Below are 22723 nucleotides of genomic sequence, written 5' to 3' on the forward strand. Positions count from 1 at the left end.
CAGTCTGCGCCATCGACTCGTGCGAGGAGGGTGGCGAGGTGGAAGACTGCAGCTGTCGCTGCCCCTCCCACCGCCTCGGCAATCGCTGCGAAGGTACGTGGGAAGCCCCCTGCCCCCTGCCCCCTGATCGGGATGCCCTCACCTGCTCCGCCCGCCCGTCCCTCCCCTCCCCTCCCTCGCCTCCGTCTGCCCGTCCCTCCTCCTCCCACGCCTCTGTCCGCCCGTCCCTCACCCCCTCCCACGCCTCCATCCGCCCGTCCCTCACCTCCCACGCCTCTGTCCACCTGCCCCTCCCCTCCCATGCCTCTGTCTGCCCATCCACTCCTCCTCCCTTGCCTACGTCTGCCCGTCCCTCCCCCCTCCCTTGCCTCCATCTGCCCGTCCCCTCTCCTCCCACTCCTCCGTCTGCCTGTCCCTTCCCCTCCCACACCTCCGTCCGCCCGTCCCTCCTCCTCCCACGCCTCCATCTGCCCGTCCCTCCCCTCCCACTCCTCCATCTGCCCGTCCCTCCCCCCTCCCTCGCCTCCACCTGCCCTTCGCTCCCGTCCCTCCCCTCCCCTCCCCTCCCTTGCCTCCATCTGCCCGTCCCCTCTCCTCCCACTCCTCCGTCTGCCTGTCCCTTCCCCTCCCACACCTCCGTCTGTCCGTCCCTCCCCTCCCACGCCTCTGTCTGCCCGTCCCTCCCCCCTCCCTCGCCTCCGTCCGCCCGTCCCTCCTCCTCCCACGCCTCCATCTGCCCGTCCCTCCCCTCCCACTCCTCCATCTGCCCGTCCCTCCCCCCTCCCTCGCCTCCACCTGCCCTTCGCTCCCCTCCCCTCCCCTCCCTTGCCTCCATCTGCCCGTCCCTCCCCCCTCCCTCGCCTCCGTCCGCCCGTCCCTCCTCCTCCCACGCCTCCATCTGCCCGTCCCTCCCCTCCCACTCCTCCATCCGCCCGTCTCTCCTCCTCCCACTCCTCCGTCCACCTGTCCCTCCCCTCCCATGCCTCCGTCCGCCTGCCCCTTCCCTCCCTCGCCTCCACCTGCCCTTCGCTCCCCTCCCCTCCCTTGCCTCCATCTGCCCGTCCCCTCCCCTCCCACGCCTCCGTCCACCCGTCCCTCCCCTCCCACGCCTCCGTCCACCTGCCCCTCCCCTCCCACGCCTCCATCTGCCCGTCCCTCACCCCCTCCCATGCCTCCATCTGCCCCCCTCCCTCGCCTCCGCCTGCCCATCCCTCCCCTCCCCTCCCCTCCCTTGCCTCCATCTGCCCGTCCCCTCCCCTCCCACTCCTCCGTCTGCCTGTCCCCTCCCCTCCCACTCCTCCGTCTGCCCGTCCCTCCCCCCTCGCCTCCGTCCGCCCGCCCCTCCCCTGCCATGCCACCGTCTGCCCGTCCCTCCTCCTCCCACGCCTCCATCCGCCCGCTCCTCCCCTCCCATGCCTCTGTCCACCTGCCCCTCCCCTCCCATGCCTCTGTCTGCCCGTCCACTCCTCCTCCCTCGCCTACGTCTGCCCGTCCCTCCCCTCCTCCTCCCACTCCTCCGTCCGCCCGCCCCTCCCCTCTGGAGGGACCGACAGGGAGGTGAGAAGAGAGGCAAGAAGAAAGCGAGTTGTCTGCGGTCGGAAGCCTCCACCCCGTCGACAGAGGCTGACTGACGCACCGGGTCTCTCCTGTACGTCCTGCGGCTCCCCGCCGGCCTTTCCACTCTCCCTCTCCCCAACCCGAGCTGCACTCCCCGCCCCCCCCCCAGAATCGGTGTCCGGATTTCTGTCGCGAGCTCTGACGGCTTCACGTCCAAAGGCTGGCATTCAAAGTGCGAAGCAGATCTCCCCTCAAATCCGGCCACCTCACCTCGACTACCGCTTTCCCGCGGGCATTCGCAGGAAAAGAGAGGATATCAGCCGAATTTACAAAGCGAAACCTGAACGGAAATAATGGCAGCGGTTCAGTGGAGGAAAATACTTACAATCATTTTCATATGTCTCCTCCTATGCCCCTCTCTCCCCATCTCTCTTTCTCTCTCTCCATCCCTCCCACATCCCTCTCTCCCCCACCTCCCCATCTCTCCCCCTTCTCTTTTCTGCATGTCTCCCCCTTTTCTCTGCCCAATCTCTCTCTCCCCAATTTCTCCCCTTCTCTCTCCCCAATCTCTCTTCCTCCCCCTTTCCCCCATCTCTCTCCCCATCGTTCTCCTCTTGTCTCCCCCCTCTGTCCCACCCCTCCCCATCTCTCTCTCCCATATCTTTCCTCTTCCCCCTCTCCCCCTCTCTCATATACCGCTCTCTCCCCTCTCCCCATCTCTCATATATCCCCTCTCTCCCCACCTTTCTCTAATCCCCTTTCTGCCCACCCCTTTCCCTCCTCTTTCCCGAACCCGCTCTCATCCCCTCTTTCTCTACTCCCCCTCCCATCCTCTCCAAACCCATCTCTCCCTCTCCACTCTTTCTTCCGCATTCCCACTTGCTCCCCGCCGACTCTGCACCCCTCTTCCCCTCGTTTCCCTCCCGCACTCATCCTTTCCCCCCTCTCTCTCCCCCCCTTCCCCCCATATCTCCGCTCCTCACCCCCCCCCACGACTCTCTCCCGCAGTTCCGTGCCGGGACGAGGCCCCCTGTTCCGATTTCGGATTCAGCGCCTGTTCCAATCGCCACGTCCTTCAGAGCTGCCCCGTCCTCTGTCGGCGCTGCAGTAAGTAAAATCACCCTCCACCCCCTCCTCCCCTCCCGCTAAATCCCTCCTCTCCTTCCCCCCACCCCTCAACCTCCCCTACCCCCCAACCCCTCAACCTCCCCTTCCCCCAAACCCCTCAACCTCCCCTTCCCCAAAACACCTCCTCCCCTCCCACTAAATCCCTCCTCTCCTTCTCCCAACCCCTCAACCTCCCCTTCCCCCAAACCCCTCAACCTCTCCTTCCCCCAAACCCCTCAACCTCCCCTTCCCCCAAACCCCTCAACCTCTCCTTCCCCCAAACCCCTCAACCTCCCCTTCCCCCAAACTCCTCAACCTCCCCTTCCTCAAAACACCTCCTCCCCTCTTGCTAAATCCCTCCTCTCCTTCCCCCAAACCCCTCAACCTCCCCTACCCTAAACCCCTCAACCTCCCCTACCCCAAACCCCTCAACCTCCCCTTCCCCAAAACACCTCCTCCCCTCTTGCTAAATCCCTCCTCTCCTTCCCCCAAACCCCTCAACCTCCCCTACCCCCAAACCCCTCAACCTCCCCTTCCCCAAAACACCTCCTCCCCTCCCACTAAATCCCTCCTCTCCTTCCCCCCAACCCCTCAACCTCCCCTTCCCCCAAACCCCTCAACCCACCCTTCCCCAAAACACCTCCTCCCCTCCTGCTAAATCCCTCCTCTCCTTCCCCCAAACCCCTCAACCTCCCCTACCCCAAACCCCTCAACCTCTCCTTCCCCCAAACCCCTCAACCACCCCTACCCCAAACCCCTCAACCTCCCCTTCCCCCAAACTCCTCAACCTCCCCTTCCTCAAAACACCTCCTCCCCTCTGCTAAATCCCTCCTCTCCTTCCCCTAAACCCCTCAACCTCCCCTTCCCCAAAACACCTCCTCCCCTGCCACTAAATCCCTCCTCTCCTTCCCCTAAACCCCTCAACCTCCCCTTCCCCCAAACCTCTCAACCTCCCCTTCCCCAAAACACCTCCTCCCCTCCCACTGAATCCCTCCTCTCCTTCCCCCAAACCCCCTCAACCTCCCCTTCCCTAAATGACCCTCATCCTCTCCTCCCAGTATATCACTCTTCTCCTTCCTCCAAACCCCCTCAACCTCCTCTTCCACTAAATCACTCCTCTCCTTCCCCCAAACCCCTCAACCTCCCTTTCCCTAAAACATCTCCTCCCCTCCGACTAAATCCCTCTTCTTCCCTTAAACACTTCAACCTCCCCTACCCCAAACCCCTCATCCACCCCTTCTCTCTCCCTCCCTCCCTCCCTCTCTCTCCTCTCTCCCTCCCTCCCTCCCTCTCCCTAACTCCCCCTCACCTCCTTTTCTGTGCCCCCCCCCCCGGATATGGGATCAGAGGGGTCTCTTGGGACACAGGAGGGCTGTTGGGTGGGGGGTAGTGAGAGAGGGATCGTCCCGGATTCGGGACTCAGGGCAGTCCCTCGGGTAGGGGGACAGGGAGGGATCCCTCCCTCCTAGGAGGGATCTCCCCAGGTATGGGGGGGTGGTGGGAGTTCCCTGGGAGGTACAGCTTGAGGGATCTCCCCATGTATGGGGGACGGGGTACGAGTTCCCTGGGAGGTACAGAGTGAGGGAACTCCCCACGTATGGGGGGGGGTGGGAGTTCCCTGGGAGGGACAGAGTGAGGGATCTTCCCAGGCATGTGGAGGGCGGGGTGGGTTGGGTGGACGGGAGTTCCCTGGGAGGTAGAGAGTAAGGGATCTCCCTGGGCATGGGGGATGGGGAATGAGGGAGGTGATCGAGTGCCGGAATGCTTGGGGTGGGGGGGTGGGAACAAGTTACGGGCCGGCATTCCTGACGCATCTCCCTCCTCTCCCCAGCAGCCGAGAAGCCGGGACCCGTTGCTGACTGGGCCTCCCCCGACGAGACTGTCCGGGACTGACAGCAGCGGGCGACTCCCCACCCCTCACCGCCCCGCTTTCCTCTCCGGGGGGGGGGCCAGAGCGAGCTTTCGGAAGAGTTCTCGGGGTCTGCCCGTCTACCGACGTCCCGGGGAGGGCGTTTCCTTGTAACCTCCGTGGAAAAGAATAAATAAATAAAGTTACTCCTCTCTCCGCGCAAAGCAAACCAGTCTATCTCTGTCTCTCACTCCTTCCGCGGGACGGTGCGCTGAGTACGGGTCTCGCGTCGCGGCCGTAACAGAGGCGTTGGCGAGGCCGCACTGAGAACATAGAAAACTTTGTGCCGACCACGTAACCTACTCCAGAAACAGCCAAGAATTTCCCTGGCTCGCGCATAGCCCCCTATTTTCCTGAGCTCCGTGTACCTATCTCAGACGCCCCACCCTGTAAAAACTCATTTCAGGGAGGTAGCACCATCAACTTACGGAGACTCCCGGAACTTCCGGGAGAGGTGGGATGTCTGCAATAGAGTAGCTCCTTAGCAGCTGGCCAGCTAGTTCAAATAACGTTAGCTATGCTCATGAACGAATGACTCCTGTTAAACTCACCTCAACACGTCTTTTACAGTCTTAACCCACCACGGGCAACAGAAAAGTCACTGTTGCAAACAGTGCAGTGAGCGACACTGCCATTATTTTGACCCCTATTAGGCAGGGGTACACTTCAGTGTAGTCGGGGGTGACGTACGTTTTATATTTTCTTTTTTTGGAGCACTCTCCCATGGCGCGCTCACGCTCTCTCTCTCTCTCTCTCTCTCTCTCACTCTTGTGGTCTCGCTCACGCCCACTCTCAAAAAAAATTGATTTCCGGGACATTGTATATAATTTGCCGGCATCAGGGAGCCACTATCAATATGCAGGAGACTCCCGGAACTTCCCGGAGAGGTGGGACGTCTGGATTTATACAGTCTTGAGATTCGGCTGCCAATGGTCAGCCAGAAAGCGAGAAAACCCGGAAGAAGCCGATTTAAAAAAATAAATAGATAAATGAATAAAGACCAACCTCCAATTTAAACGACGGCAGGGGGGAGGGGAAAAAAAAACAAATCACACCAACAGCGGATCCAAATTGAGCGCGTCGCCGGAGTAGGCCCGGAGCCTGGGGCTCAGGTTCCTCGTCAGCTGCGGCAGTAGGTGAAACAATCACCAGCGGGCTCCTGGCGCGCTTTCCACCCCGGGCTGGGCCTTGACTGTCGAGCCTGCAACTGGGCCTCGTTTTCCGGGAGAGAGAAAAAAAAAAGCAGCCGAACGCTACCGAGACGGCTGGAAAAAAACCCGGCAGGCACGGAAAGGGACGGCAAGAACATTTATACTCCGTGAACCCTGTCGGATTTTCTCTATTTCCGCGTAAGTATGACCTGAAATGTGATCGGGCCTTCACGCAAGGCCTAAAGCTAGATAAAGGGAACCCAATTTAATGAGCAACTCGAAAAAGTTCATTTATTTATTTATTGAGAAAAACGATCCAAATATTGCACGTACGTTTTATAGTTTTTTGAAACACTCTGTCATGGCGCTCTCTCTCTCGTGCGCGCGCTCTCTCTTGCTTTCTCTCGCTCGCTCTCAAAAAATTGACTTCCATGATATTGTATATAACATGTGGGCATCAGGGAGCCACTATTCATATGCGGGAGACTCCCGGAACTTCCGGGAGAGGTGGGATGTCTGCTGTCCAGGAGTCTCTTAAAAGACCCTATCGTTTCCGCCTCCAGCACCGTTGCCGGCAGCCCATTCCACACACTCACCACTCTCTGTGTGAAAAACTTACCCCTGACATCTCCTCTGTACCTACTCCCGAGCACCTTAAACCCTGTGTCCTCTTGTGGCAACCATTTCAGCCCTGGGAAAAAGCCTCTGACTATCCACACGATCATCTTGTACACCCCTATCAGGTCACCTCTCATCCTCCACCGCTCCAAAGAGAAAAGGCCGAGTTCACTCGACCTATTCTCATCAGGCATGCTCCCCAATCCTGGCAACATCCTTGTAAATCTCCTCTGCACCCTTTCTATGGTTTCCACGTCCTTCCTGTAGTGAGGGGACCAGAACTGAGCACAGTACTCCAAGTGGGGTCTGACCAGGGTCCAATATAGCTGCAACATTACCTCTCGGCTCTTAAACTCAATTGATGAAGGCCAATACACCGTACGCCTTCTTAACCGCAGAGTCAACCTGCACAGCAGCTTTGAGTGTCCTATGGACTCAGACCCCAAGATCCCTCTGATCCTCCATATTGCCAGGCAGCATCTTGCCCAAGAACCACAGCCAGTATTGGAGTATTGTTTGCTGTTTTTGGGTCACCAAATTACAGGAAGGACATCAATAAGGTTTAAAGAGTGCAGAGAAGGTTTACAAGGATGTTGCCAGGACTTGAGAAACTCAGTTACAGAGAAAGGTTGAATAGGTTAGAACTTTATCCCCTGGAGCGTAGAAGAATAAGGGGAGATTTGATAGAGGTATATAAAATTACGATGGGTATAGATAGAGTGAATGCAAGCAGGCTTTTTCCACTGAGGCAAGGGGAGAAAAAAACCAGAGGACATGGGTTAAAGGTGAGGGGGGAAAAGTTTAAAGGGAACATTAGGGGGGGCTTCTTCACACAGAGAGTGGTGGGAGTATGGAATGAGCTGCCAGACGAGGTGGTAAAAGCGGGTTCTTTTTTAACATTTAAGAATAAATTGGACAGATACATGGATGGGAGGTGTATGGAGGGATATGGTCCGTGTGCAGGTCAGTGGGACTAGGCAGAAAATGGTTCGGCACAGCCAAGAAGGGCCAAAGGGCCTGTTTCTGTGTTGTAATGTTCTATGGGTCTGTGGTTATACTCTCATAAGGCATGCTACCCCATCCAGGCGACATCCTTGTAAATCTCCTCTGCACCCTCTGTATTATCCAAATCCTTTCTGTAGTGAGGCGACCAGAACTGAGCACAGTACTGCAAGTGGGGTCTGACCAGGGTCCTGTACAGCTGTAACTATATATCTCACAACTCTTGAATTCAATCCCACAGTTGATGAAGGCCAACACACCATTTTAACAACACTGCCAACCTGCGCAGCTGCTTTGAGCGTCCTCTGGACTCAGACCCCAAGATCCCTCTGATCCTCCACGCTGCCAAGAGTCTGACCATGAATAGTAGCAAAGTCATAGTCGTACTGTATTGATCCCGGGGGGAAATTGGTTTTCGTTACAGTTGCACCATAAATAATTAAATAGTAATAAAACCATAAATAATTGAATAGTAATATGTAAATTATGCCAGGAAATATGTCCAGGACCAGCCTATCGGCTCAGGGTGTCTGACCCTCCAAGGGAGGATTTGTAAAGTTTGATGGCCACAGGCAGGAATGACTTCCTATGACGCTCTGTGCTGCATCTCGGTGGAATGAGTCTCTGGCTGAATGTACTCCTGTGTCCACCCAGTACATTATGTAGTGGATGGGAGACATTGACCAAGATGCCATGCAACTTGGACAGCATCCTCTCTTCAGACACCACCGTCAGAGAGTCCAGTTCCACCCCCACAACATCACTGGCCTTACGGATGAGTTTGTTGATTCTGTTGGTGTCTGCTACCCTCAGCCTGCTGCCACAGCACACAACAGCAAACATGATCGCACTGGCCACCACAGACTCGTAGAACATCCTCAGCATCGTCCGACAGATGTTAAATATAGAATACTATATTCTGCCATCATTATTAACCTACCAAAATATACCACTTCACACTTATCTGGGTTGAACTCCATCTGCCACTTCTCAGCCCAGTTTTGCATCCTATCAAATGTCCCGCTGTAACCTCTGACAACCCTCCACACTATCCACAACACCCCCAACCTTTGTGTCATCAGCAAACTTAGAAACCTGCCCACTTGGAGTACAGTGTTCGGTTTTGGTCGCCCCGCTGTAGGAAAGATGCCGCTGAGCTGAAGGGAGTGCGGTGGGAGATTTACGAGGATGTCGCCGGGACTCGAGGGACTGAGTTACGGAGAGGGGTTGGGCAGGTCGGGACTTTATTCCTTGGAGCGTAAGGGTGACCTTACAGAGGCGTGTAAAACCACGAGGGGCACAGATAGGGTGAACGTGCACAGACTTTTCCCCCCCAGGGTCGGGGAATCGAGAACCAGAGGGCTCAGGGTTAAGGTGAGAGGGGAGAGAGATTTAACAGGGACCCGAGGGGCGACTTTTTCACCCAGAGGGTGGACCGTCTGTGGAAGGAGGTGCCAGAGGTTGAGGCAGGTACATTAACGACACTCGGACAGGGACATGGATAGGAAAGGTTTAGAGGGATACGGTGGTCCGTCTGTGGAAGGAGCTGGGGGAAGTGGTCGAGGCAGGTACTTTAACAATGCTGAGGTGGCGTTGGGAACGTGAGACGTGGGGATGAGACGGTCACCGAGGCGGGAAACGGGAACGGGAGACGCGGTGGTGAGACGGTCACAGACATCCCACCTCTCCTGGAAGTTCCGGGATTCTCCCATATATTGATAGCGGCTCCCTGACGCCCACAAATTATATACAATATCCCGGAAATTGATTTTTTTTGAGAGCAAGCGAGAGAGAGACAGAGAGAGAGAGAGAGACAGACAGACGTAGCGAGAGAGTGACAGAGAGAGAGCATCCTGGTTGGTCTCTCTTTGTGCTAAGTAGACCTATCAGTTTTCTCTGTGGGCGGGCTTTACAGTCGACCTCTCTCTCTCTTTTTCATTGTCCAGCAGTTCAGTGTCCTGCAGTGCAATGGCAGAGCATTCCAAAAAAAAGAAAATATGAAACGTAAGTCACCCCAGACTACCCTAACAGGGGTCAAAAATAATGACAGTGTCGCTCGCTGCTCTGTTTGCAACAGTGACTTTTCTGTTGCCCGTGGTGGGTTAAGACTGTAAAAGACGTGTTGAGGTGAGTTTAACAGGAGTCATTCGTTCATTAGCATCGCTAACGTTATTTAAACTAGCTGGCTGGCTGCTAAGGAGCTACTCTATTGATGTCCTATGTGATGAGGCCAAACTCCCTGTAGACTTGCTTAACGTTGTAATGGAATAAAAAAGACGACTCCATAATAATATAAGTACATATTTTAATGTCACATTTTCTGCATAAGACAATATAATAAGGATGTGTTCACTTCTTTTACGGACCACAACATATCAGGCAGGCTAAGCACAGGGAAGGGTTGAAAAATCTGTCCGTGGTCAATACAGAGAGCCAAGACGAGGTGAGTCCAGAGCAGATTTTGACTTTGGCAGAGGGATTTCCAAATGCGATCAAGGCAGTGCCAGAGAACTGCTCCACTTGGAAGTCCTGGCCTATGTCTCAACTCACCTTGAAGGACTGGTGCCCGTTGCTGAGATTTCTGGGGGACGCTGTCCAACGTAAAATCTGTCGGCACCGGGCAGTTGAAATTCCAGGACCTCTGGCGGTTGATGAAGCTGCTCCCGGTGCTGCTAAATTCTGACGGTGACGCGGAAGGGCGTTCAGCGTGGTGCGTCACACGAAGGCGGAATTCAGAAGTCAGCTGCCTCACAAAGCACTTGCGAATCTGATCAAGTGACACACATAAATGTTGCTGGCGAACGCAGCATCTCTAGGAAGAGGTACGGTCGACGTTTCAGGCCGAGACCCTTCGTCAGGACTAACTGAAGGAAGAGTTAGTGAGGGATTTGAAAGTGGGAGAGGGAGGGGGAGATCCGAAATGATAGGAGAAGACAGGAGGGGGAGGGATGGAGCCAAGAGCTGGACAGGTGATTAGCAAAAGGGATACGAGAGGATCATGGGACAGGAGGTCTAGAGAGAAAGAAAGGGGGGGGAAGCCCGGAGGATGGGCCAGGAGTATAGTGAGAGGGACAGAGGGAGAAAAAGGAGAGAGGAAAAAAAATTAATAATAAAAATAAGTAACAGATGGGGTACGAGGGGGAGGTGGGGCATTAATGGAAGTTTGAGAAGTCGATGTTCATGCCATCAGGTTGGAGGCTACCCAGATGGAATAAAAGGTGTTGTTCCTCCAACCTGAGTGTCGTACCCCATCCGTTATTTATTTATTATTATATATATATATATTTTTTTTTTTTCTCTCTCTGTCCCGCTCACCTATACCCATCCTCTGGGATTCCCCCCTCCCCCTTTTCCTTCTCCCTGGGCCTTCTGTCCCATGATCCTCTCATATCCCTTTTGCCAATCAACTTTCCAGCTCTTAGCTTCATCCTTCCCCCTCCTGGCTTCTCCTATCATTTTGGATCTCCCCCTCCCCCTCCCACTTTCAAATCTCTTACTAGCTCTTCCTTCAGTTAGTCCTGACGGCCGGTACCTCTTCCTAGAGATGCTGCCTGACCTGCTGCGTTCCACCAGCAACCTTGATGAAATCCCAGCATCTGCAGATTTCCTCGTGTTTGCGAATCTGATGTCTTGCAAAGTTAACGAATGGATTGACACAGACTGCTGCGAGGTTTGAGAGTCCCGGCAAAATGCCCAAATCTGGCAAGCGAGCCACATCACAGTGCAAGGAAAGTTTGCGAAAGAAATGGGAAAGACTGCCAATTAAACACTCAATAAGGAATATGTATAAATATATATAAATATGTGTGTAAACAGTTTCAATATCTGCTGACCAAACGTCACCACCGTCTCCGGCTGTGGGTCATGTGACCCTTGTCTCTGACAGTGGGAGTGGATCATGTGACCACGGCCTCCGCCGGCAGCGAGGGTCACGTGGTTACTGTTAACGAGGGCTGGTCATGTGATCACTGCACCTCGCGGCGTGGAGCTGATCACGTGATCCCGCCTAACAGTAAAGGCACAGCGGGATGCGTGACGTAGACGCTGCCCCCACATCACGTGTTCACCGTTTCTTCCCCCCCCTCCCCGTTCCATTTGGACCGGCGGCGTATCGGTCACGTGCCCCCATCCTCTCACCGTGAGTGGTCAGGGGGTTGTTTGCACGCGGCTTTACAGCCTCATCAATATGGACGGCAAGCGCGCTCCACGCTACCTTTACCAACATGGCCGTCCAGGTGCTCCGTCAGCCTGGTCCTGCCTACGAGTGGTCAGGGTGACCGTGACGTTTCTACGCTCCCGCCCCGTGAGGTCTCCCCGCCTCACCAAGATGGCCGGCGTCCCGCCCCGCTCTGCCAGGAAGCCGCGCCGTCACTTCCGGCAGCGCGGAGAGCGGCGGCGGCAGCATGAAGGGGAAACGGCGGCGAGAGGAATCGGGCGAGGGAGCGGCGAGCGGCGAGGGAGCGGGGCCCCTCCGCCTCCGGCCCTCCTACCAGTGGTCGGCCCGCAACAACCAGGGCCGGCGGCTGGTCGTCGTGCTGGAGGGAGCGGCGCTGGAGAGCGTCAAGGTGGGTGAGGGAGCGCCCGGGCGCGGGGTGAGGGAGCGCAAGGGCGCGGGCTGGGACCATCGGGGGGGGTGGGCAGAGATTGCCAGAGGGAGGGAGGGAACGCCCGGGTAAGCGATGGATCGCCCCGGGCAGGGGCGGGATCGCCCTGAGAGAGGAGGGATCGCCCGGGGAAGGGATGGATCGTCTGCGGTTGGGCAGGGATCGCCAGAGGAAGGGTGGGAGCGGCGCCCATGGGATGGAGGCATTGCCCATGGAATGCGTGGGCAGCACTTAGGAAGGAAATGTCCCTCCCCCCCCCCGCCTGGGGGGAGGGATCACCCCAGGAGTGAGGGATCGCCCGAAGGGGTCGGGACGCAGTGTCCCGGGAGAGTGGGAATTACTCAAGGCTAGGGAAGAAGAGCTTGGGAGGGTGGTAGGGCAGTGGCTGGGCTAGGCATCAGCTGGAGGGGGAGGGAGACTCCGGAAGGGTGACCAAGGGAGTGGGAAGGAGGGTTGAGTGGGGGAATGAGGCTGAAGGGCAGGCGATGGGTAGGGCAGAAGAGGGAGAGGGGAATAGGGTGGGGAGGGGAGAGGGAGGTGGCGACCGTGGTTCGATTCATGACTCTGGTCTGATTTTTCTCCCAACCAAACCTTCCCCCCCAACCCCCAAACATCTCTTCCCCTCCCAAGGTGGGCAAGACCTTCGAGCTCTTGAACTGCGACAGGCATCGGTCCCTGCTGACAAAGAACGGGCGGGATCCCGCGCACTTCAGACCCGACATCACGCACCAGGTCAGAGTCACCGCATTAAAACATTTATTTACTTTAATTTACTTTATTGTCGCCAAACAATTGATACTAGAGCATACAATCATCACAGCGATAGTTGATTCTGCACTTCGCGCTCCCTGGAGTACAAATCGATAGTAAATAGTAAAAATTTAAATTATAAGTCATAAATAGAAAATAGAAAATGGAAAGTAAGGTCGTGCAAAAAAACCCAGAGGTAGGTCCGGATATTTGGAGGTACGGCCCAGATCCGGGTCAGGATCCGTTCAGCAGTCTTATCACAGTTGGAAAGAAGCTGTTCCCAAATCTGGCCGTACGAGTCTTCAAGCTCCTGAGCCTTCTCCCGGAGGGCAGAGGGATGAAAAGTGTGTTGGCTGGGTGGGTCGTGTCCTTGATTATCCTGGCAGCACTGCTCCGACAGCGTGCGGTGTAAAGTGAGTCCACGGACGGAAGATTAGTTTGCGTGATGTGCTGGGCCGTGTTCACGATCTTCTGCAGCTTCTCCCGGTCTTGGACAGGACAACTTCCATACCAGGTTGTGATGCACCCTAGAAGAATGCTTTCTACGGTGCATCTATAAAAATTAGTGATGGTTTTAGGGGACAGGACAAATTTCTTTAGCTTTCTCAGGAAGTAAAAGCACTGGTGGGCCTTCTTGGCAGTGTACTCTGCTTGGTTGGACCAAGTCAGGTCATTTGTGATATTGACCCCGAGGAACTTAAAGCTTTTGACCTGTTCCACTTGCGCACCACCGATGTAAATTGGGTCGTGCGGTCCGCTACTCCGTCTGAAATCAACATCCAATTCCTTCGTCTTGCTGACATTGAGGGATAGGTTATTATCTTCGCACCACGCCGCCAGGTTCTTAATTTCCTCTCTGCACTGAAACTCATCATTACCCGAGATACAGCCCGCAGTTGTGGTGTCAATCAGCAAACTTATACATTGAGTTCGATGGAAACTTGGCTACACAATCGTGGGTGTCGCCAAGTTTCACAAACAGTGAATTTACGATTAAAGTGCTTCATCTCAGTTTGCCCCTGTACCTGATAAAGTAGCTGGGACCTCCTGTGCAGAAGTCTCAGGCACTGTATCTATCGCCAGGGTGACTTAAGACTTTTGTAGGGTACCGTGTTTGTCAACACGGAGCGGGAGGGGTGGGGAGGGAGCTCTCAATCCGGCGGGAGCAAAGGATATCGGGGATGGGGCGGGCGGAGGGCCGAGGGAGGGGTGTGGGGACAGGGAGCAGAGGAGGAGTACCGGGTGCAGACACATCCAGCCCTGAGACAACAGGCAAGGTCATTTTGATTCCAAACAATTGGCTTATTGATCTCTACAGAATAAGAAGATAAGAAATAGGAGCAGGGGTGGGACTTCCGGCCCGTCGAAACTGCTCTGCCGCTCAATAAGATCATGGCTGACCCGGCCAGGAACTCATCTCCACCTACCCGTATTCTTCCCCATAACCCTTAATTCCCCTACTATGCGAAAGATCCATCCAACCGTGTCTTAAGTATATTTACTGAGGCAGCCTCCACTCCTTCACGGGGCAGAGAATTCCACAGATTCACCACTGTCTGGGAAGAGCAGTTCCTCCTCATCTCCATCCTCAGTCTTCCCCACTGAATCTTGAGGCTGTGTCCCCTAGTTCTAGTCTCACCTACCGCTGGGAACACCTTTCCTGCCTCTATCTTGTCTATCCCTTTCACAATTTTATATGTTTCTGTAAGGTCTCCTCTCGTCTTTATGAATTCCAGCGAGTACAGCCCAAAGGGAACTCGATCTCCCCTCACAGTCTAACCCCCCCACCATCTCTGGAATCAGCCCGGTGAACCTCCTCTGCACCGCCTCCAAAGCCAGTATCTCCTCCCTCGAGTCAGGGGACCAGAACCGCACGCAGTCCTCCAGGTGCGGCCTCACCAGTACCCCGTACAGTTGGTGCGTAACCTCCCCGCTCTCGAATTCAGTCCCTCTAGCAATGAAAGCCAACGTCCCATTTGCCTTCTTGCACCTGCAAATCAACCTTTTGCAATTCGTGCGTAAGTCCCTCTGCACAGCAGCACGCCGCAATCTTCCACTGTTTAAATAATGTCTCTCCGGTGCTTCCTGCTCCCTCCCCTCTGCCTTCCGATGATCCCAACCGTGATTGCGGTAGAGACCCGTATCAGAAACAGGTTCGTCATCACTCACGTACGTTAGGAAATTTGTGTTTTATTTTGTGGCGGCAGGGCAGTGCAGTACTTAAAATTACCGCAGTACTGTACTGTGCAAAATTCCTTATATATATCCTGCACATTTCGAGGTTCGCCCCGTTTTGCGTTCTGCACACCACTGTTGTAACGAGTTACTGTCGCCCTCCTGCTGGAGGGTCTCGGCCCGAAACGTCGACTGTTCGCTCCTTTCCGCAGATGCTGCCTGGCCTGCTGGGTTCCTCCGGCGTGTTGCGTGTGTTGCTTTGGGCTTCCGGCGCCTGCAGGTTCTCTCCTGTCCTCTCTGCTGGAACCAGTCCGGCCTTTCTCCTCCGACCTCTCCCGCTAAGGCTTTTATCGCCTGCGGAACAGCCGAAATTTTCCACTTTGCCCCACCCTTCGTAAGGTCCTGAGACTGCGGCGAGTGGAAATCCCGGGAGGTCAGCAGTTTCTGAGGTACTCTCACCACCCCATCTGGCGCCAGCACGGTCGAAGTCGCTTGGACCAACATTTCTTCACCCCGCCACCCCCGTTCTGACATTTGGTCCGAACAACAACGGGACCTCGTGACCGGGTCGGTGTGATTTGAGGCGCCGAGCTGCTGCCACCTGATTGGCTGATCAGATATTTGCATCGACGGGCAGGTGTGTCTGAAAAAAAGTGGCCACAGAGCCTCGGTCTGTATTTGGAACGTAGAAATCTACAGCACATTGCAGGCCCTTTGGCATCAATGCTTTGCTGACGATGTAGCCTACTCTAGAAGCTGCCTAGAATTTCCCTAGTGCATTGCCCTCTATTTTTCTAAGCTCCATCTACCTGTCTTAGGGTCTCTTAAAAGACCCTATTGGTATCCGCCTCCATCACCAACGCCGGCAGCCCATTCCACACACCCACCACTCTGTGTGAAAAACTTTCCCCTGACATCTCCTCTGTACCTACTTCCAAGCACCTTAAAACTGTGCCCTCTCGTGCTGGCCATTTCAGCCCTGGGGAGAAAGCTTCCGACTATCCACACGATCAATGCCCCTCATCGTCTTACGCAGCGGTCCCCAACCACCGGGCCGCGGACCGGTACCGAGCGCAAGGAAAGCGCTACCGGGCCGCGAGGAAACGATATGATTTGGCGACATGAGTCAGCTGCACCTTTCCTCGTTCCCTGTCACGCCCACTGCTGAGCTTGAACGCACGCGAGGTCATTACCCGCGCGTCATCCATGTCAGCGCGGGAAGGAGATCAACTCCTCGAGCTTGCAAATGACGACGGGCTGAAAAGCATGTTTGACGTAACATCTCTGCCTGCTTTCTGGATCAAAGTCAAGGCCCAATATCCTGAGATAGTCACGAAAGCACCGAAAACGTTGCTTCCAACATATTTCTGCGAAGCGGAGTTTTCTGCAATGAATACAACAAAAACTAAACTGCAGAATAAACCGGACATAAGGAGCCCCCTTCGAGTATCGCCGTCTCCCATCACCCCTCGATGGCACCGTCTTGTTGCAGGGAAACAAGCCCAGGGCTCCCACTGACTCAGTGATATTGGTGTGTTGCGATGATTTTATATGTTCATACGGGGAAAATAGGTGCTGTGTGTTTAATATCCAAACGTTACTTAAAATGTTATGATGCTGGTGACTTATTTATCTAACCATATAACAATTACAGCACGGAAACAGGCCATCTCTGCCCTTCTCGTCCGTGCCGAATGCTACTCTCACCTAGTCCCACCGACCTGCACTCAGCCCATAACCCTCCATTCCTTTCCTGTCCATATACCTATCCAATTTTTCTGTAAATGATAATATCGATCCTGCCTCTACCACTTCTACTGGAAGTTCGTTCAACACTTACTTCAAGCTCCCCTGATAATTGACTTATCACTGTATTCATACGAGGAAAATATGGGCTGTGTGTTTAATATTAAATGTGTTGATCAACCCTTTTAAAAACGAAACTGAGTGTATTAGCCACTTATCACCTGTATTCTGTTTGTGATTAACACCCCCCCTCCACCCAACCGAACAGAATCGCCAAAACCAATTTGCAGGGAAAAAAATCGGCAGGAGCACGCATACACAGGTTACAAATGCGCACTGGTGCCCGCGCAAGGCTTCATGGTCATTGCAGTCTGTCTCGGGGTAAACGCAGCGTATTTGACTGCTACTCCTGTCCGTAGGCAACACTACCCTCCCCGCCCCCCCGGGTCGGCCGGTCCGCAGGAGTATTGTCAATATTAAACCGGTCCGCAGTGCAAAAAAGGTTGGGGACCCCTGATCTTACACACCTCTCGTCCTCCGTCGCTCGAGGTGTTAGGCGGGGGGACGTCGCTAGGAACTTTCGGACTGTTGGAGTGGTGTTTAGTATGTTGTGCCTTTCTGGAGATTTACGTAGATGTGCCTGTGTAGCCCAAATTGTTTAACGCAATTGGGTAGTGACTTCGGGATGAGACCAGTCGTAGATATTACTATCGGGAGAATGTAAACCCTGTTCATGTTCCATAGTCTTTCAGTTTCCTCTTTTAATTCAGGCATATTTCTGGTGTATATCACTTACTGATTTCTGTACGTTCTGTGGGTTTGGAATGGCTATATATATATTAAATTAGTTGCTCTTCCTGATTTATCCCGTCGTGTGATATCCGGGCGGCTGTTATGGATTGTCCTGACCGCAATGGCGGATGGGCCGCCATATAATTTGTAGTTTTTCCCACCCTGGAGCTGGGCCAGGCTTCTGTTTACCCTGAGGTGCGATTCCGCTTACGGGGTTGTTATCTTCGAGCAAGATTTTGGCGAGTGATGTTTGCCACTTGATTGTAAGTCTGTGGCTGAATGTGCAATTTGCAGTGAATAGTGTGCACGGCAGGACCAGTCAATATAACGTAGAAATACAGTCCGATGGAGCATGGAAATCTACAGCACGTTGCAGGTCTTTCGGCCCACAAAGTTCCGCCGACCATGTAACCTACTCTAGAAGCTGCCTAGAATTTCTCTACCGCGTAGCCCTCTATTTTTCTGAGCTCCATGTACCTATCTTAAAAGACCCTATCGTATTCGCCTTCCCCACCATTGCCGGCAGCCCATTCCACGCCCTCACCACACTCTGTGCAGAAAAACTTACCCCTGACATCCCCCTTGTACCTACTTCCAAGCACCTTAAAACTGTGCCCTCTCGTGCTAGCCGTTTCAGCCCTGGGGAAAAAAGCCTCTGACTATCCACACGATCAATGCCTCTCATCGTCTTGTACGCCTCTATCAGCTCACCTCTCGTCCTCCGTCGCTCCAGGGAGAAAAGGCCGAGTTCACTCGACCTACTCTCATAAGGTAGGGGTCCCCAACCTTTTTAGCACCGCGGACCGGTTTAATATTGGCAATATTCTTGTGGACCGGCCAACTGGGGGTCCGGGGGGTGGGTGGGGGGGGGGTGGTGGTGTTCAAGTAGGGTTGCCAACTCTCTCAGTCCCAAATAAGGGACAAAAAGTAGCAGTCAAATACGGGACACTTGTGTTTACCCCAAGACTACAATGACCATGAAGCCTTGCGCGGGCATCTGTGTGCGCACGCGTGATTTGTTTCTACAAATGGGTTTTGGCTTAATCTTCCCGATTCTGATACACTGTACATGCATTATTTCTACTTTATGTAGGCTGTGGGCAAGTGGTGAAGGCATTGGACTAGCGACCTGAAGCTTGTGAGTTATAGCCCCAGCCGAGGGAACGTGTTGTGTCCTTGAGCGAGGCACTTAACCACACACATCGCTCGGCGACGACACCGGTGCCAAGCTGTATGGGTCCTAGTGCCCTTGCCTTGGACAACATCGGTGTCATGGAGAGGGGAGACTTGCAGCATGGACAACTGCTGGTCTTCCATACAACCTTGCCCAGGCCTGCGCCCTGGAGAGTGAAGACTTTCCAGGCGCAGATCCATGGCCCCGCAAGACTAACGGATGCCTTTATTTAATATAGGCTGTGTATTTATCATATCATTCCTGCTTTTACAATATGTTAGTGTTATTTTCGGTTTTATCTGTTATTTGGTATGATTTGGTAAGTTATTTTTTGGGTCTGGGAACTCTGAAAAATTTTTTCTATGTAGATTAACAGTAATTGCTTCTTCACTTTACGCCCTCTCGGTTTGCGAACGGTTTCACAGGAACGCTCTACCTTAGCGGGGGAAATACGGGACAAGGGAGGTCCCGTATGGGACAAACCAATTTAGCCCGATGTACGGGATGTCCCGGCTAATACGGGACAGTTGGCAACCCTATGTCCAAGCTCAACAGTGCGGGACGGGGAATGAGGAAAGGTGCAGCTGACTCGTATCGTTTCATATCGCCAAATCATTTCGTTCCCTCGCATGGGTAGCACTGTCGTAAGGCATGCTCCCCAATCCAGGCAACATCCTTGTAAATCTCCTCTGCAAACTCCTTATCCTTACTGTAGTGAACTGAACACAGTATCCCGAGTGGGGTCTGACCAGGGTCTGATATAGAAACATAGAAAATAGGTGCAGGATTAGGCCATTCGGCCCTTCGAGCCTGCACCGCCATTCAGTACGATCACGGCTGATCATCCAACTCAGAACCCTGTACCTGCCTTCTCTCCATACCCCCTGATCCCTTTAGCCACAAGGGCCATATCTAACTCCCTCTTAAATATAGCCAATGAATTGGCCTCAACTGTTTCCTGTGGCAGAGAATTCCACAGATTCCCCACTCTCTGTGTGAAGAAGTTTTTCCTCATCTCGGTTCTAAAAGGCTTCCCCTTTATCCTCAAACTGTGACCCCTCGTCCTGGACTTCCCCAACATCGGGAACAATCTTCCTGCATCTAGCCTGTCCAACCCCTTTTGAATTTTATACGTTTCAATAAGATCCCCCCTCAATCTTCTAAATTCCAGCGAGTATAAGCCTAGTCATTCCAGTCTTTCATCATATGAAAGTCCTGCCATCCCAGGAATCAATCTGGTGAACCTTCTTTGTACTCTTTCTATGGCAAGGATGTCTTTCCTCAGATTAGGGGACCAAAACTGCACACAATACTCCAGGTGTGGTCTCACCAAGGCCTTGTACAACTGCAGTAGTACCTCCCTGCTCCTGTACTCGAATCCTCTCGCTATAAATGCCAGCATACCATTCGCCTTTTTCACCGCCTGCTGTACCTGCATGCCCACTTTCAATGACTGGTGTATAATGACACCCAGATCTCGTTGCACCTCCCCTTTTCCTAATCGGCCACCATTCAGATTAATAATCTGTTTTCCTGTTTTTGCCACCAAAGTGGATCACCTCACATTTGTCCACATTAAACTGCATCTGCCATGAATTTGCCCACTCACCCAACCTGTCCAAGTCACCCTGCATCCTCTTAGCATCCTCCTCACAGCTAACACTGCCACCCAGCTTCGTGTCATCCGCAAACTCGGAGATGCTGCATTTAATTCCCTCGACTAAGTCATTAATATATATTGTAAACAACTGGGGTCCAATAGCTGTAACGTCACCTCACGGCTCCTGAAGTCAATCCCATGGCTGATGAACGGCAACACACCATACGCGTTCCTAACAACGCTGCCAACCTGCACAGCAGCTTTGAGCGTCCTGCGGACACGCACCCCAAGATCCCTCTGATCCCCTGCAATGCCCTCCAAGTTATAAACACTTAAGGCCCTGCTTAACCCTGTGGACGTGTTCCCCGGAAGTGTGGAACGCCATGTAAGTGGACAAGTGTGCTTGATTTTAAAAAAAGAATCAACCCCGAGATTTGTGATGTATTACTTTGCGCACACACGGTAAGTGGTGGCCGAACAAACCGCTCATACGGGCCTGACCTGTACGTCCGTGGAGTAGAAACGCGCGGCAGCAGGCGGGTGCGGTTACGTCTTGGAGAAGGCACCCCCCGAACCTTGGCCTCTCCCCTCAAGCGGGCGCCGAGATTTGACAGCCTTCTCTTCGGTTCCCCCCCACCCCCCCACGAGGCAGGGGATGGCGTCGTGCGCACCTCCCTTCTGCCTCCTGGCTTCGCTCGCGGTCAGGGTCGTGATCGCCGAGCCGGTCCGTGGCTCGCGCGATCTTGGGGGTGCCTGCGCTGAGGGGGATTAATTTTTTTGGCGGCGAGGTCTCCTGCTAGTATTCTCTCCCAAACCCTCTTCTCCAGGCAGGGTCAAATACTCATAGCCATAGTCATAGTCATACTTTATTGATCCCGGGGGAAATTGGTTTTCGTTACAGTTGCACCATAAATAATTAAATAGTAATAAAACCATAAATAATTAAAGAGTAATATGTAAATTATGCCAGGAAATAAGTCCAGGACCAGCCTATTGGCTCAGGGTGTCTGACCCTCCAAGGGAGGAGTTGTAAAGTTTGGTGGCCACAGTCAGGAATGACTTCCTATGACGCTCTGTGCTGCGTCTCGGTGGAATGAGTCTCTGGCTGAATGTACTCCTGTGCCCACCCAGTACATTATGTAGTGGATGGGAGACATTGTCCAAGATGGCATGCAACTTGGACAGCATCCTCTTTTCAGACACCACCATCAGAGAGTCCAGTTCCATCCCCACAACATCACTGGCCTTACGGAAGAGTTTGTTGATTCTGTTGGTGTCTGCTACCCTCAGCCTGCTGCCCCAGCACACAACAGCAAACATGATAGCACTGGCTACCACAGACTCGTAGAACATCCTCAGCATCGTCCGGCAGATGTTAAAGGACAGCAGTCTCCTCAGGAAATAGAGACGGCTCTGACCCTTCTTGTAGACAGCCTCAGTGTTCTTTGACCAGTCCAGTTTATTGTCAATTCGTATCCCCAGGTATTTGTAATCCTCCACCACGTCCACACTGACCCCCCTGGATGGAAACAGGGGTCACTGGTACCTTAGCCCTTCTCAGGTCCACCACCAGCTCCTTAGTCTTTTTCACATTAAGCTGCAGATAATTCTGCTCACACCATGTGACAAAGTTTCCTACCGTAGCAATAAAGCAATAAGTTGATTTATTGATCACTACAGAATGTCTCTCTGCTGCTTCCCTGTCCCCTTCCCTTTTCCCACCATGATTCCCCCTTCCCTGTCCCCTACCCAATATAGACCCGTATCAGAATCAGGTTTATCATCACTCACGTAGGCCATAAAATTTGTGTTTTTTTTGGTGTGCTGAAGGCTTTTCTTAGTACCGTTCTCTCTTCCAATCGCTGATAAATTATGCCTTCTCGTATTGGTCATTTCCTCCCCAGGGAAAAAGTCTCCGGCTGTCCGCTCTGTCTGTGCCTCTTATCACCTTGTACACTTCTGTCAGGACACCTCCCATCGTCCTTTGCTCGACCTCTCCTAATAAGATGCTCTCTAATCCGGGCAGCATCCTGGTGAATCTCCTCTGCACCCTCTCTAATCCGGGCAGCATCCTGGTGAATCTCCTCTGCACCCTCTCTAATCCGGGCAGCGTCCCGGTGAATCTCCTCTGCATCCTCTCTAATCCGGGCAGCATCCCGGTGAATCTCCTCTGCACCCTCTCTAATCCAGGCAGCATCCCGGTGAATCTCCTCTGCACCCTCTCTAATCCAGGCAGCATCCTGGTGAATCTCCTCTGCACCCTCTCTAATCCGGGCAGCATCCCGGTGAATCTCCTCTGCACCCTCTCTAATCCAGGCAGCATCCCGGTGAATCTCCTCTGCACCCTCTCTAATCCGGGCAGCGTCTTGGTGAATCTCCTCTGCACCCTCTCTAATCCAGGCAGCATCCCGGTGAATCTCCTCTGCACCCCCTCTAATCCGGGCAGCGTCCCGGTGAATCTCCTCTGCACCGTCTCTAATCCAGGCAGCATCCCGGTGAATCTCCTCTGCACCCTCTCTAATCCAGGCAGCATCCTGG

The 22723-nt window shown here is 53.8% G+C and overlaps 1 protein-coding gene across 1 annotated transcript in view; it reads left to right on the plus strand.

Annotated features, from left to right (window-relative positions):
• Nucleotides 1-8532: 8532 nt before the first annotated feature.
• Nucleotides 8533-22723, plus strand: part of emg1 (EMG1 N1-specific pseudouridine methyltransferase) — a 28135-nt gene continuing 13944 nt past the window's right edge. The window contains exons 1-4 of the mRNA XM_072250222.1: nucleotides 8533-8602; nucleotides 11231-11356; nucleotides 11701-11909; nucleotides 12579-12680. Coding sequence (XP_072106323.1) covers nucleotides 8533-8602; nucleotides 11231-11356; nucleotides 11701-11909; nucleotides 12579-12680 — 507 coding nt within the window. The remainder of the gene's footprint in view (nucleotides 8603-11230; nucleotides 11357-11700; nucleotides 11910-12578; nucleotides 12681-22723) is intronic.

Source organism: Mobula birostris, unplaced genomic scaffold (assembly GCF_030028105.1).
Source record: "Mobula birostris isolate sMobBir1 unplaced genomic scaffold, sMobBir1.hap1 scaffold_2252, whole genome shotgun sequence".
In the NCBI taxonomy this organism is placed as follows: Eukaryota; Metazoa; Chordata; class Chondrichthyes; order Myliobatiformes; family Myliobatidae; genus Mobula; species Mobula birostris.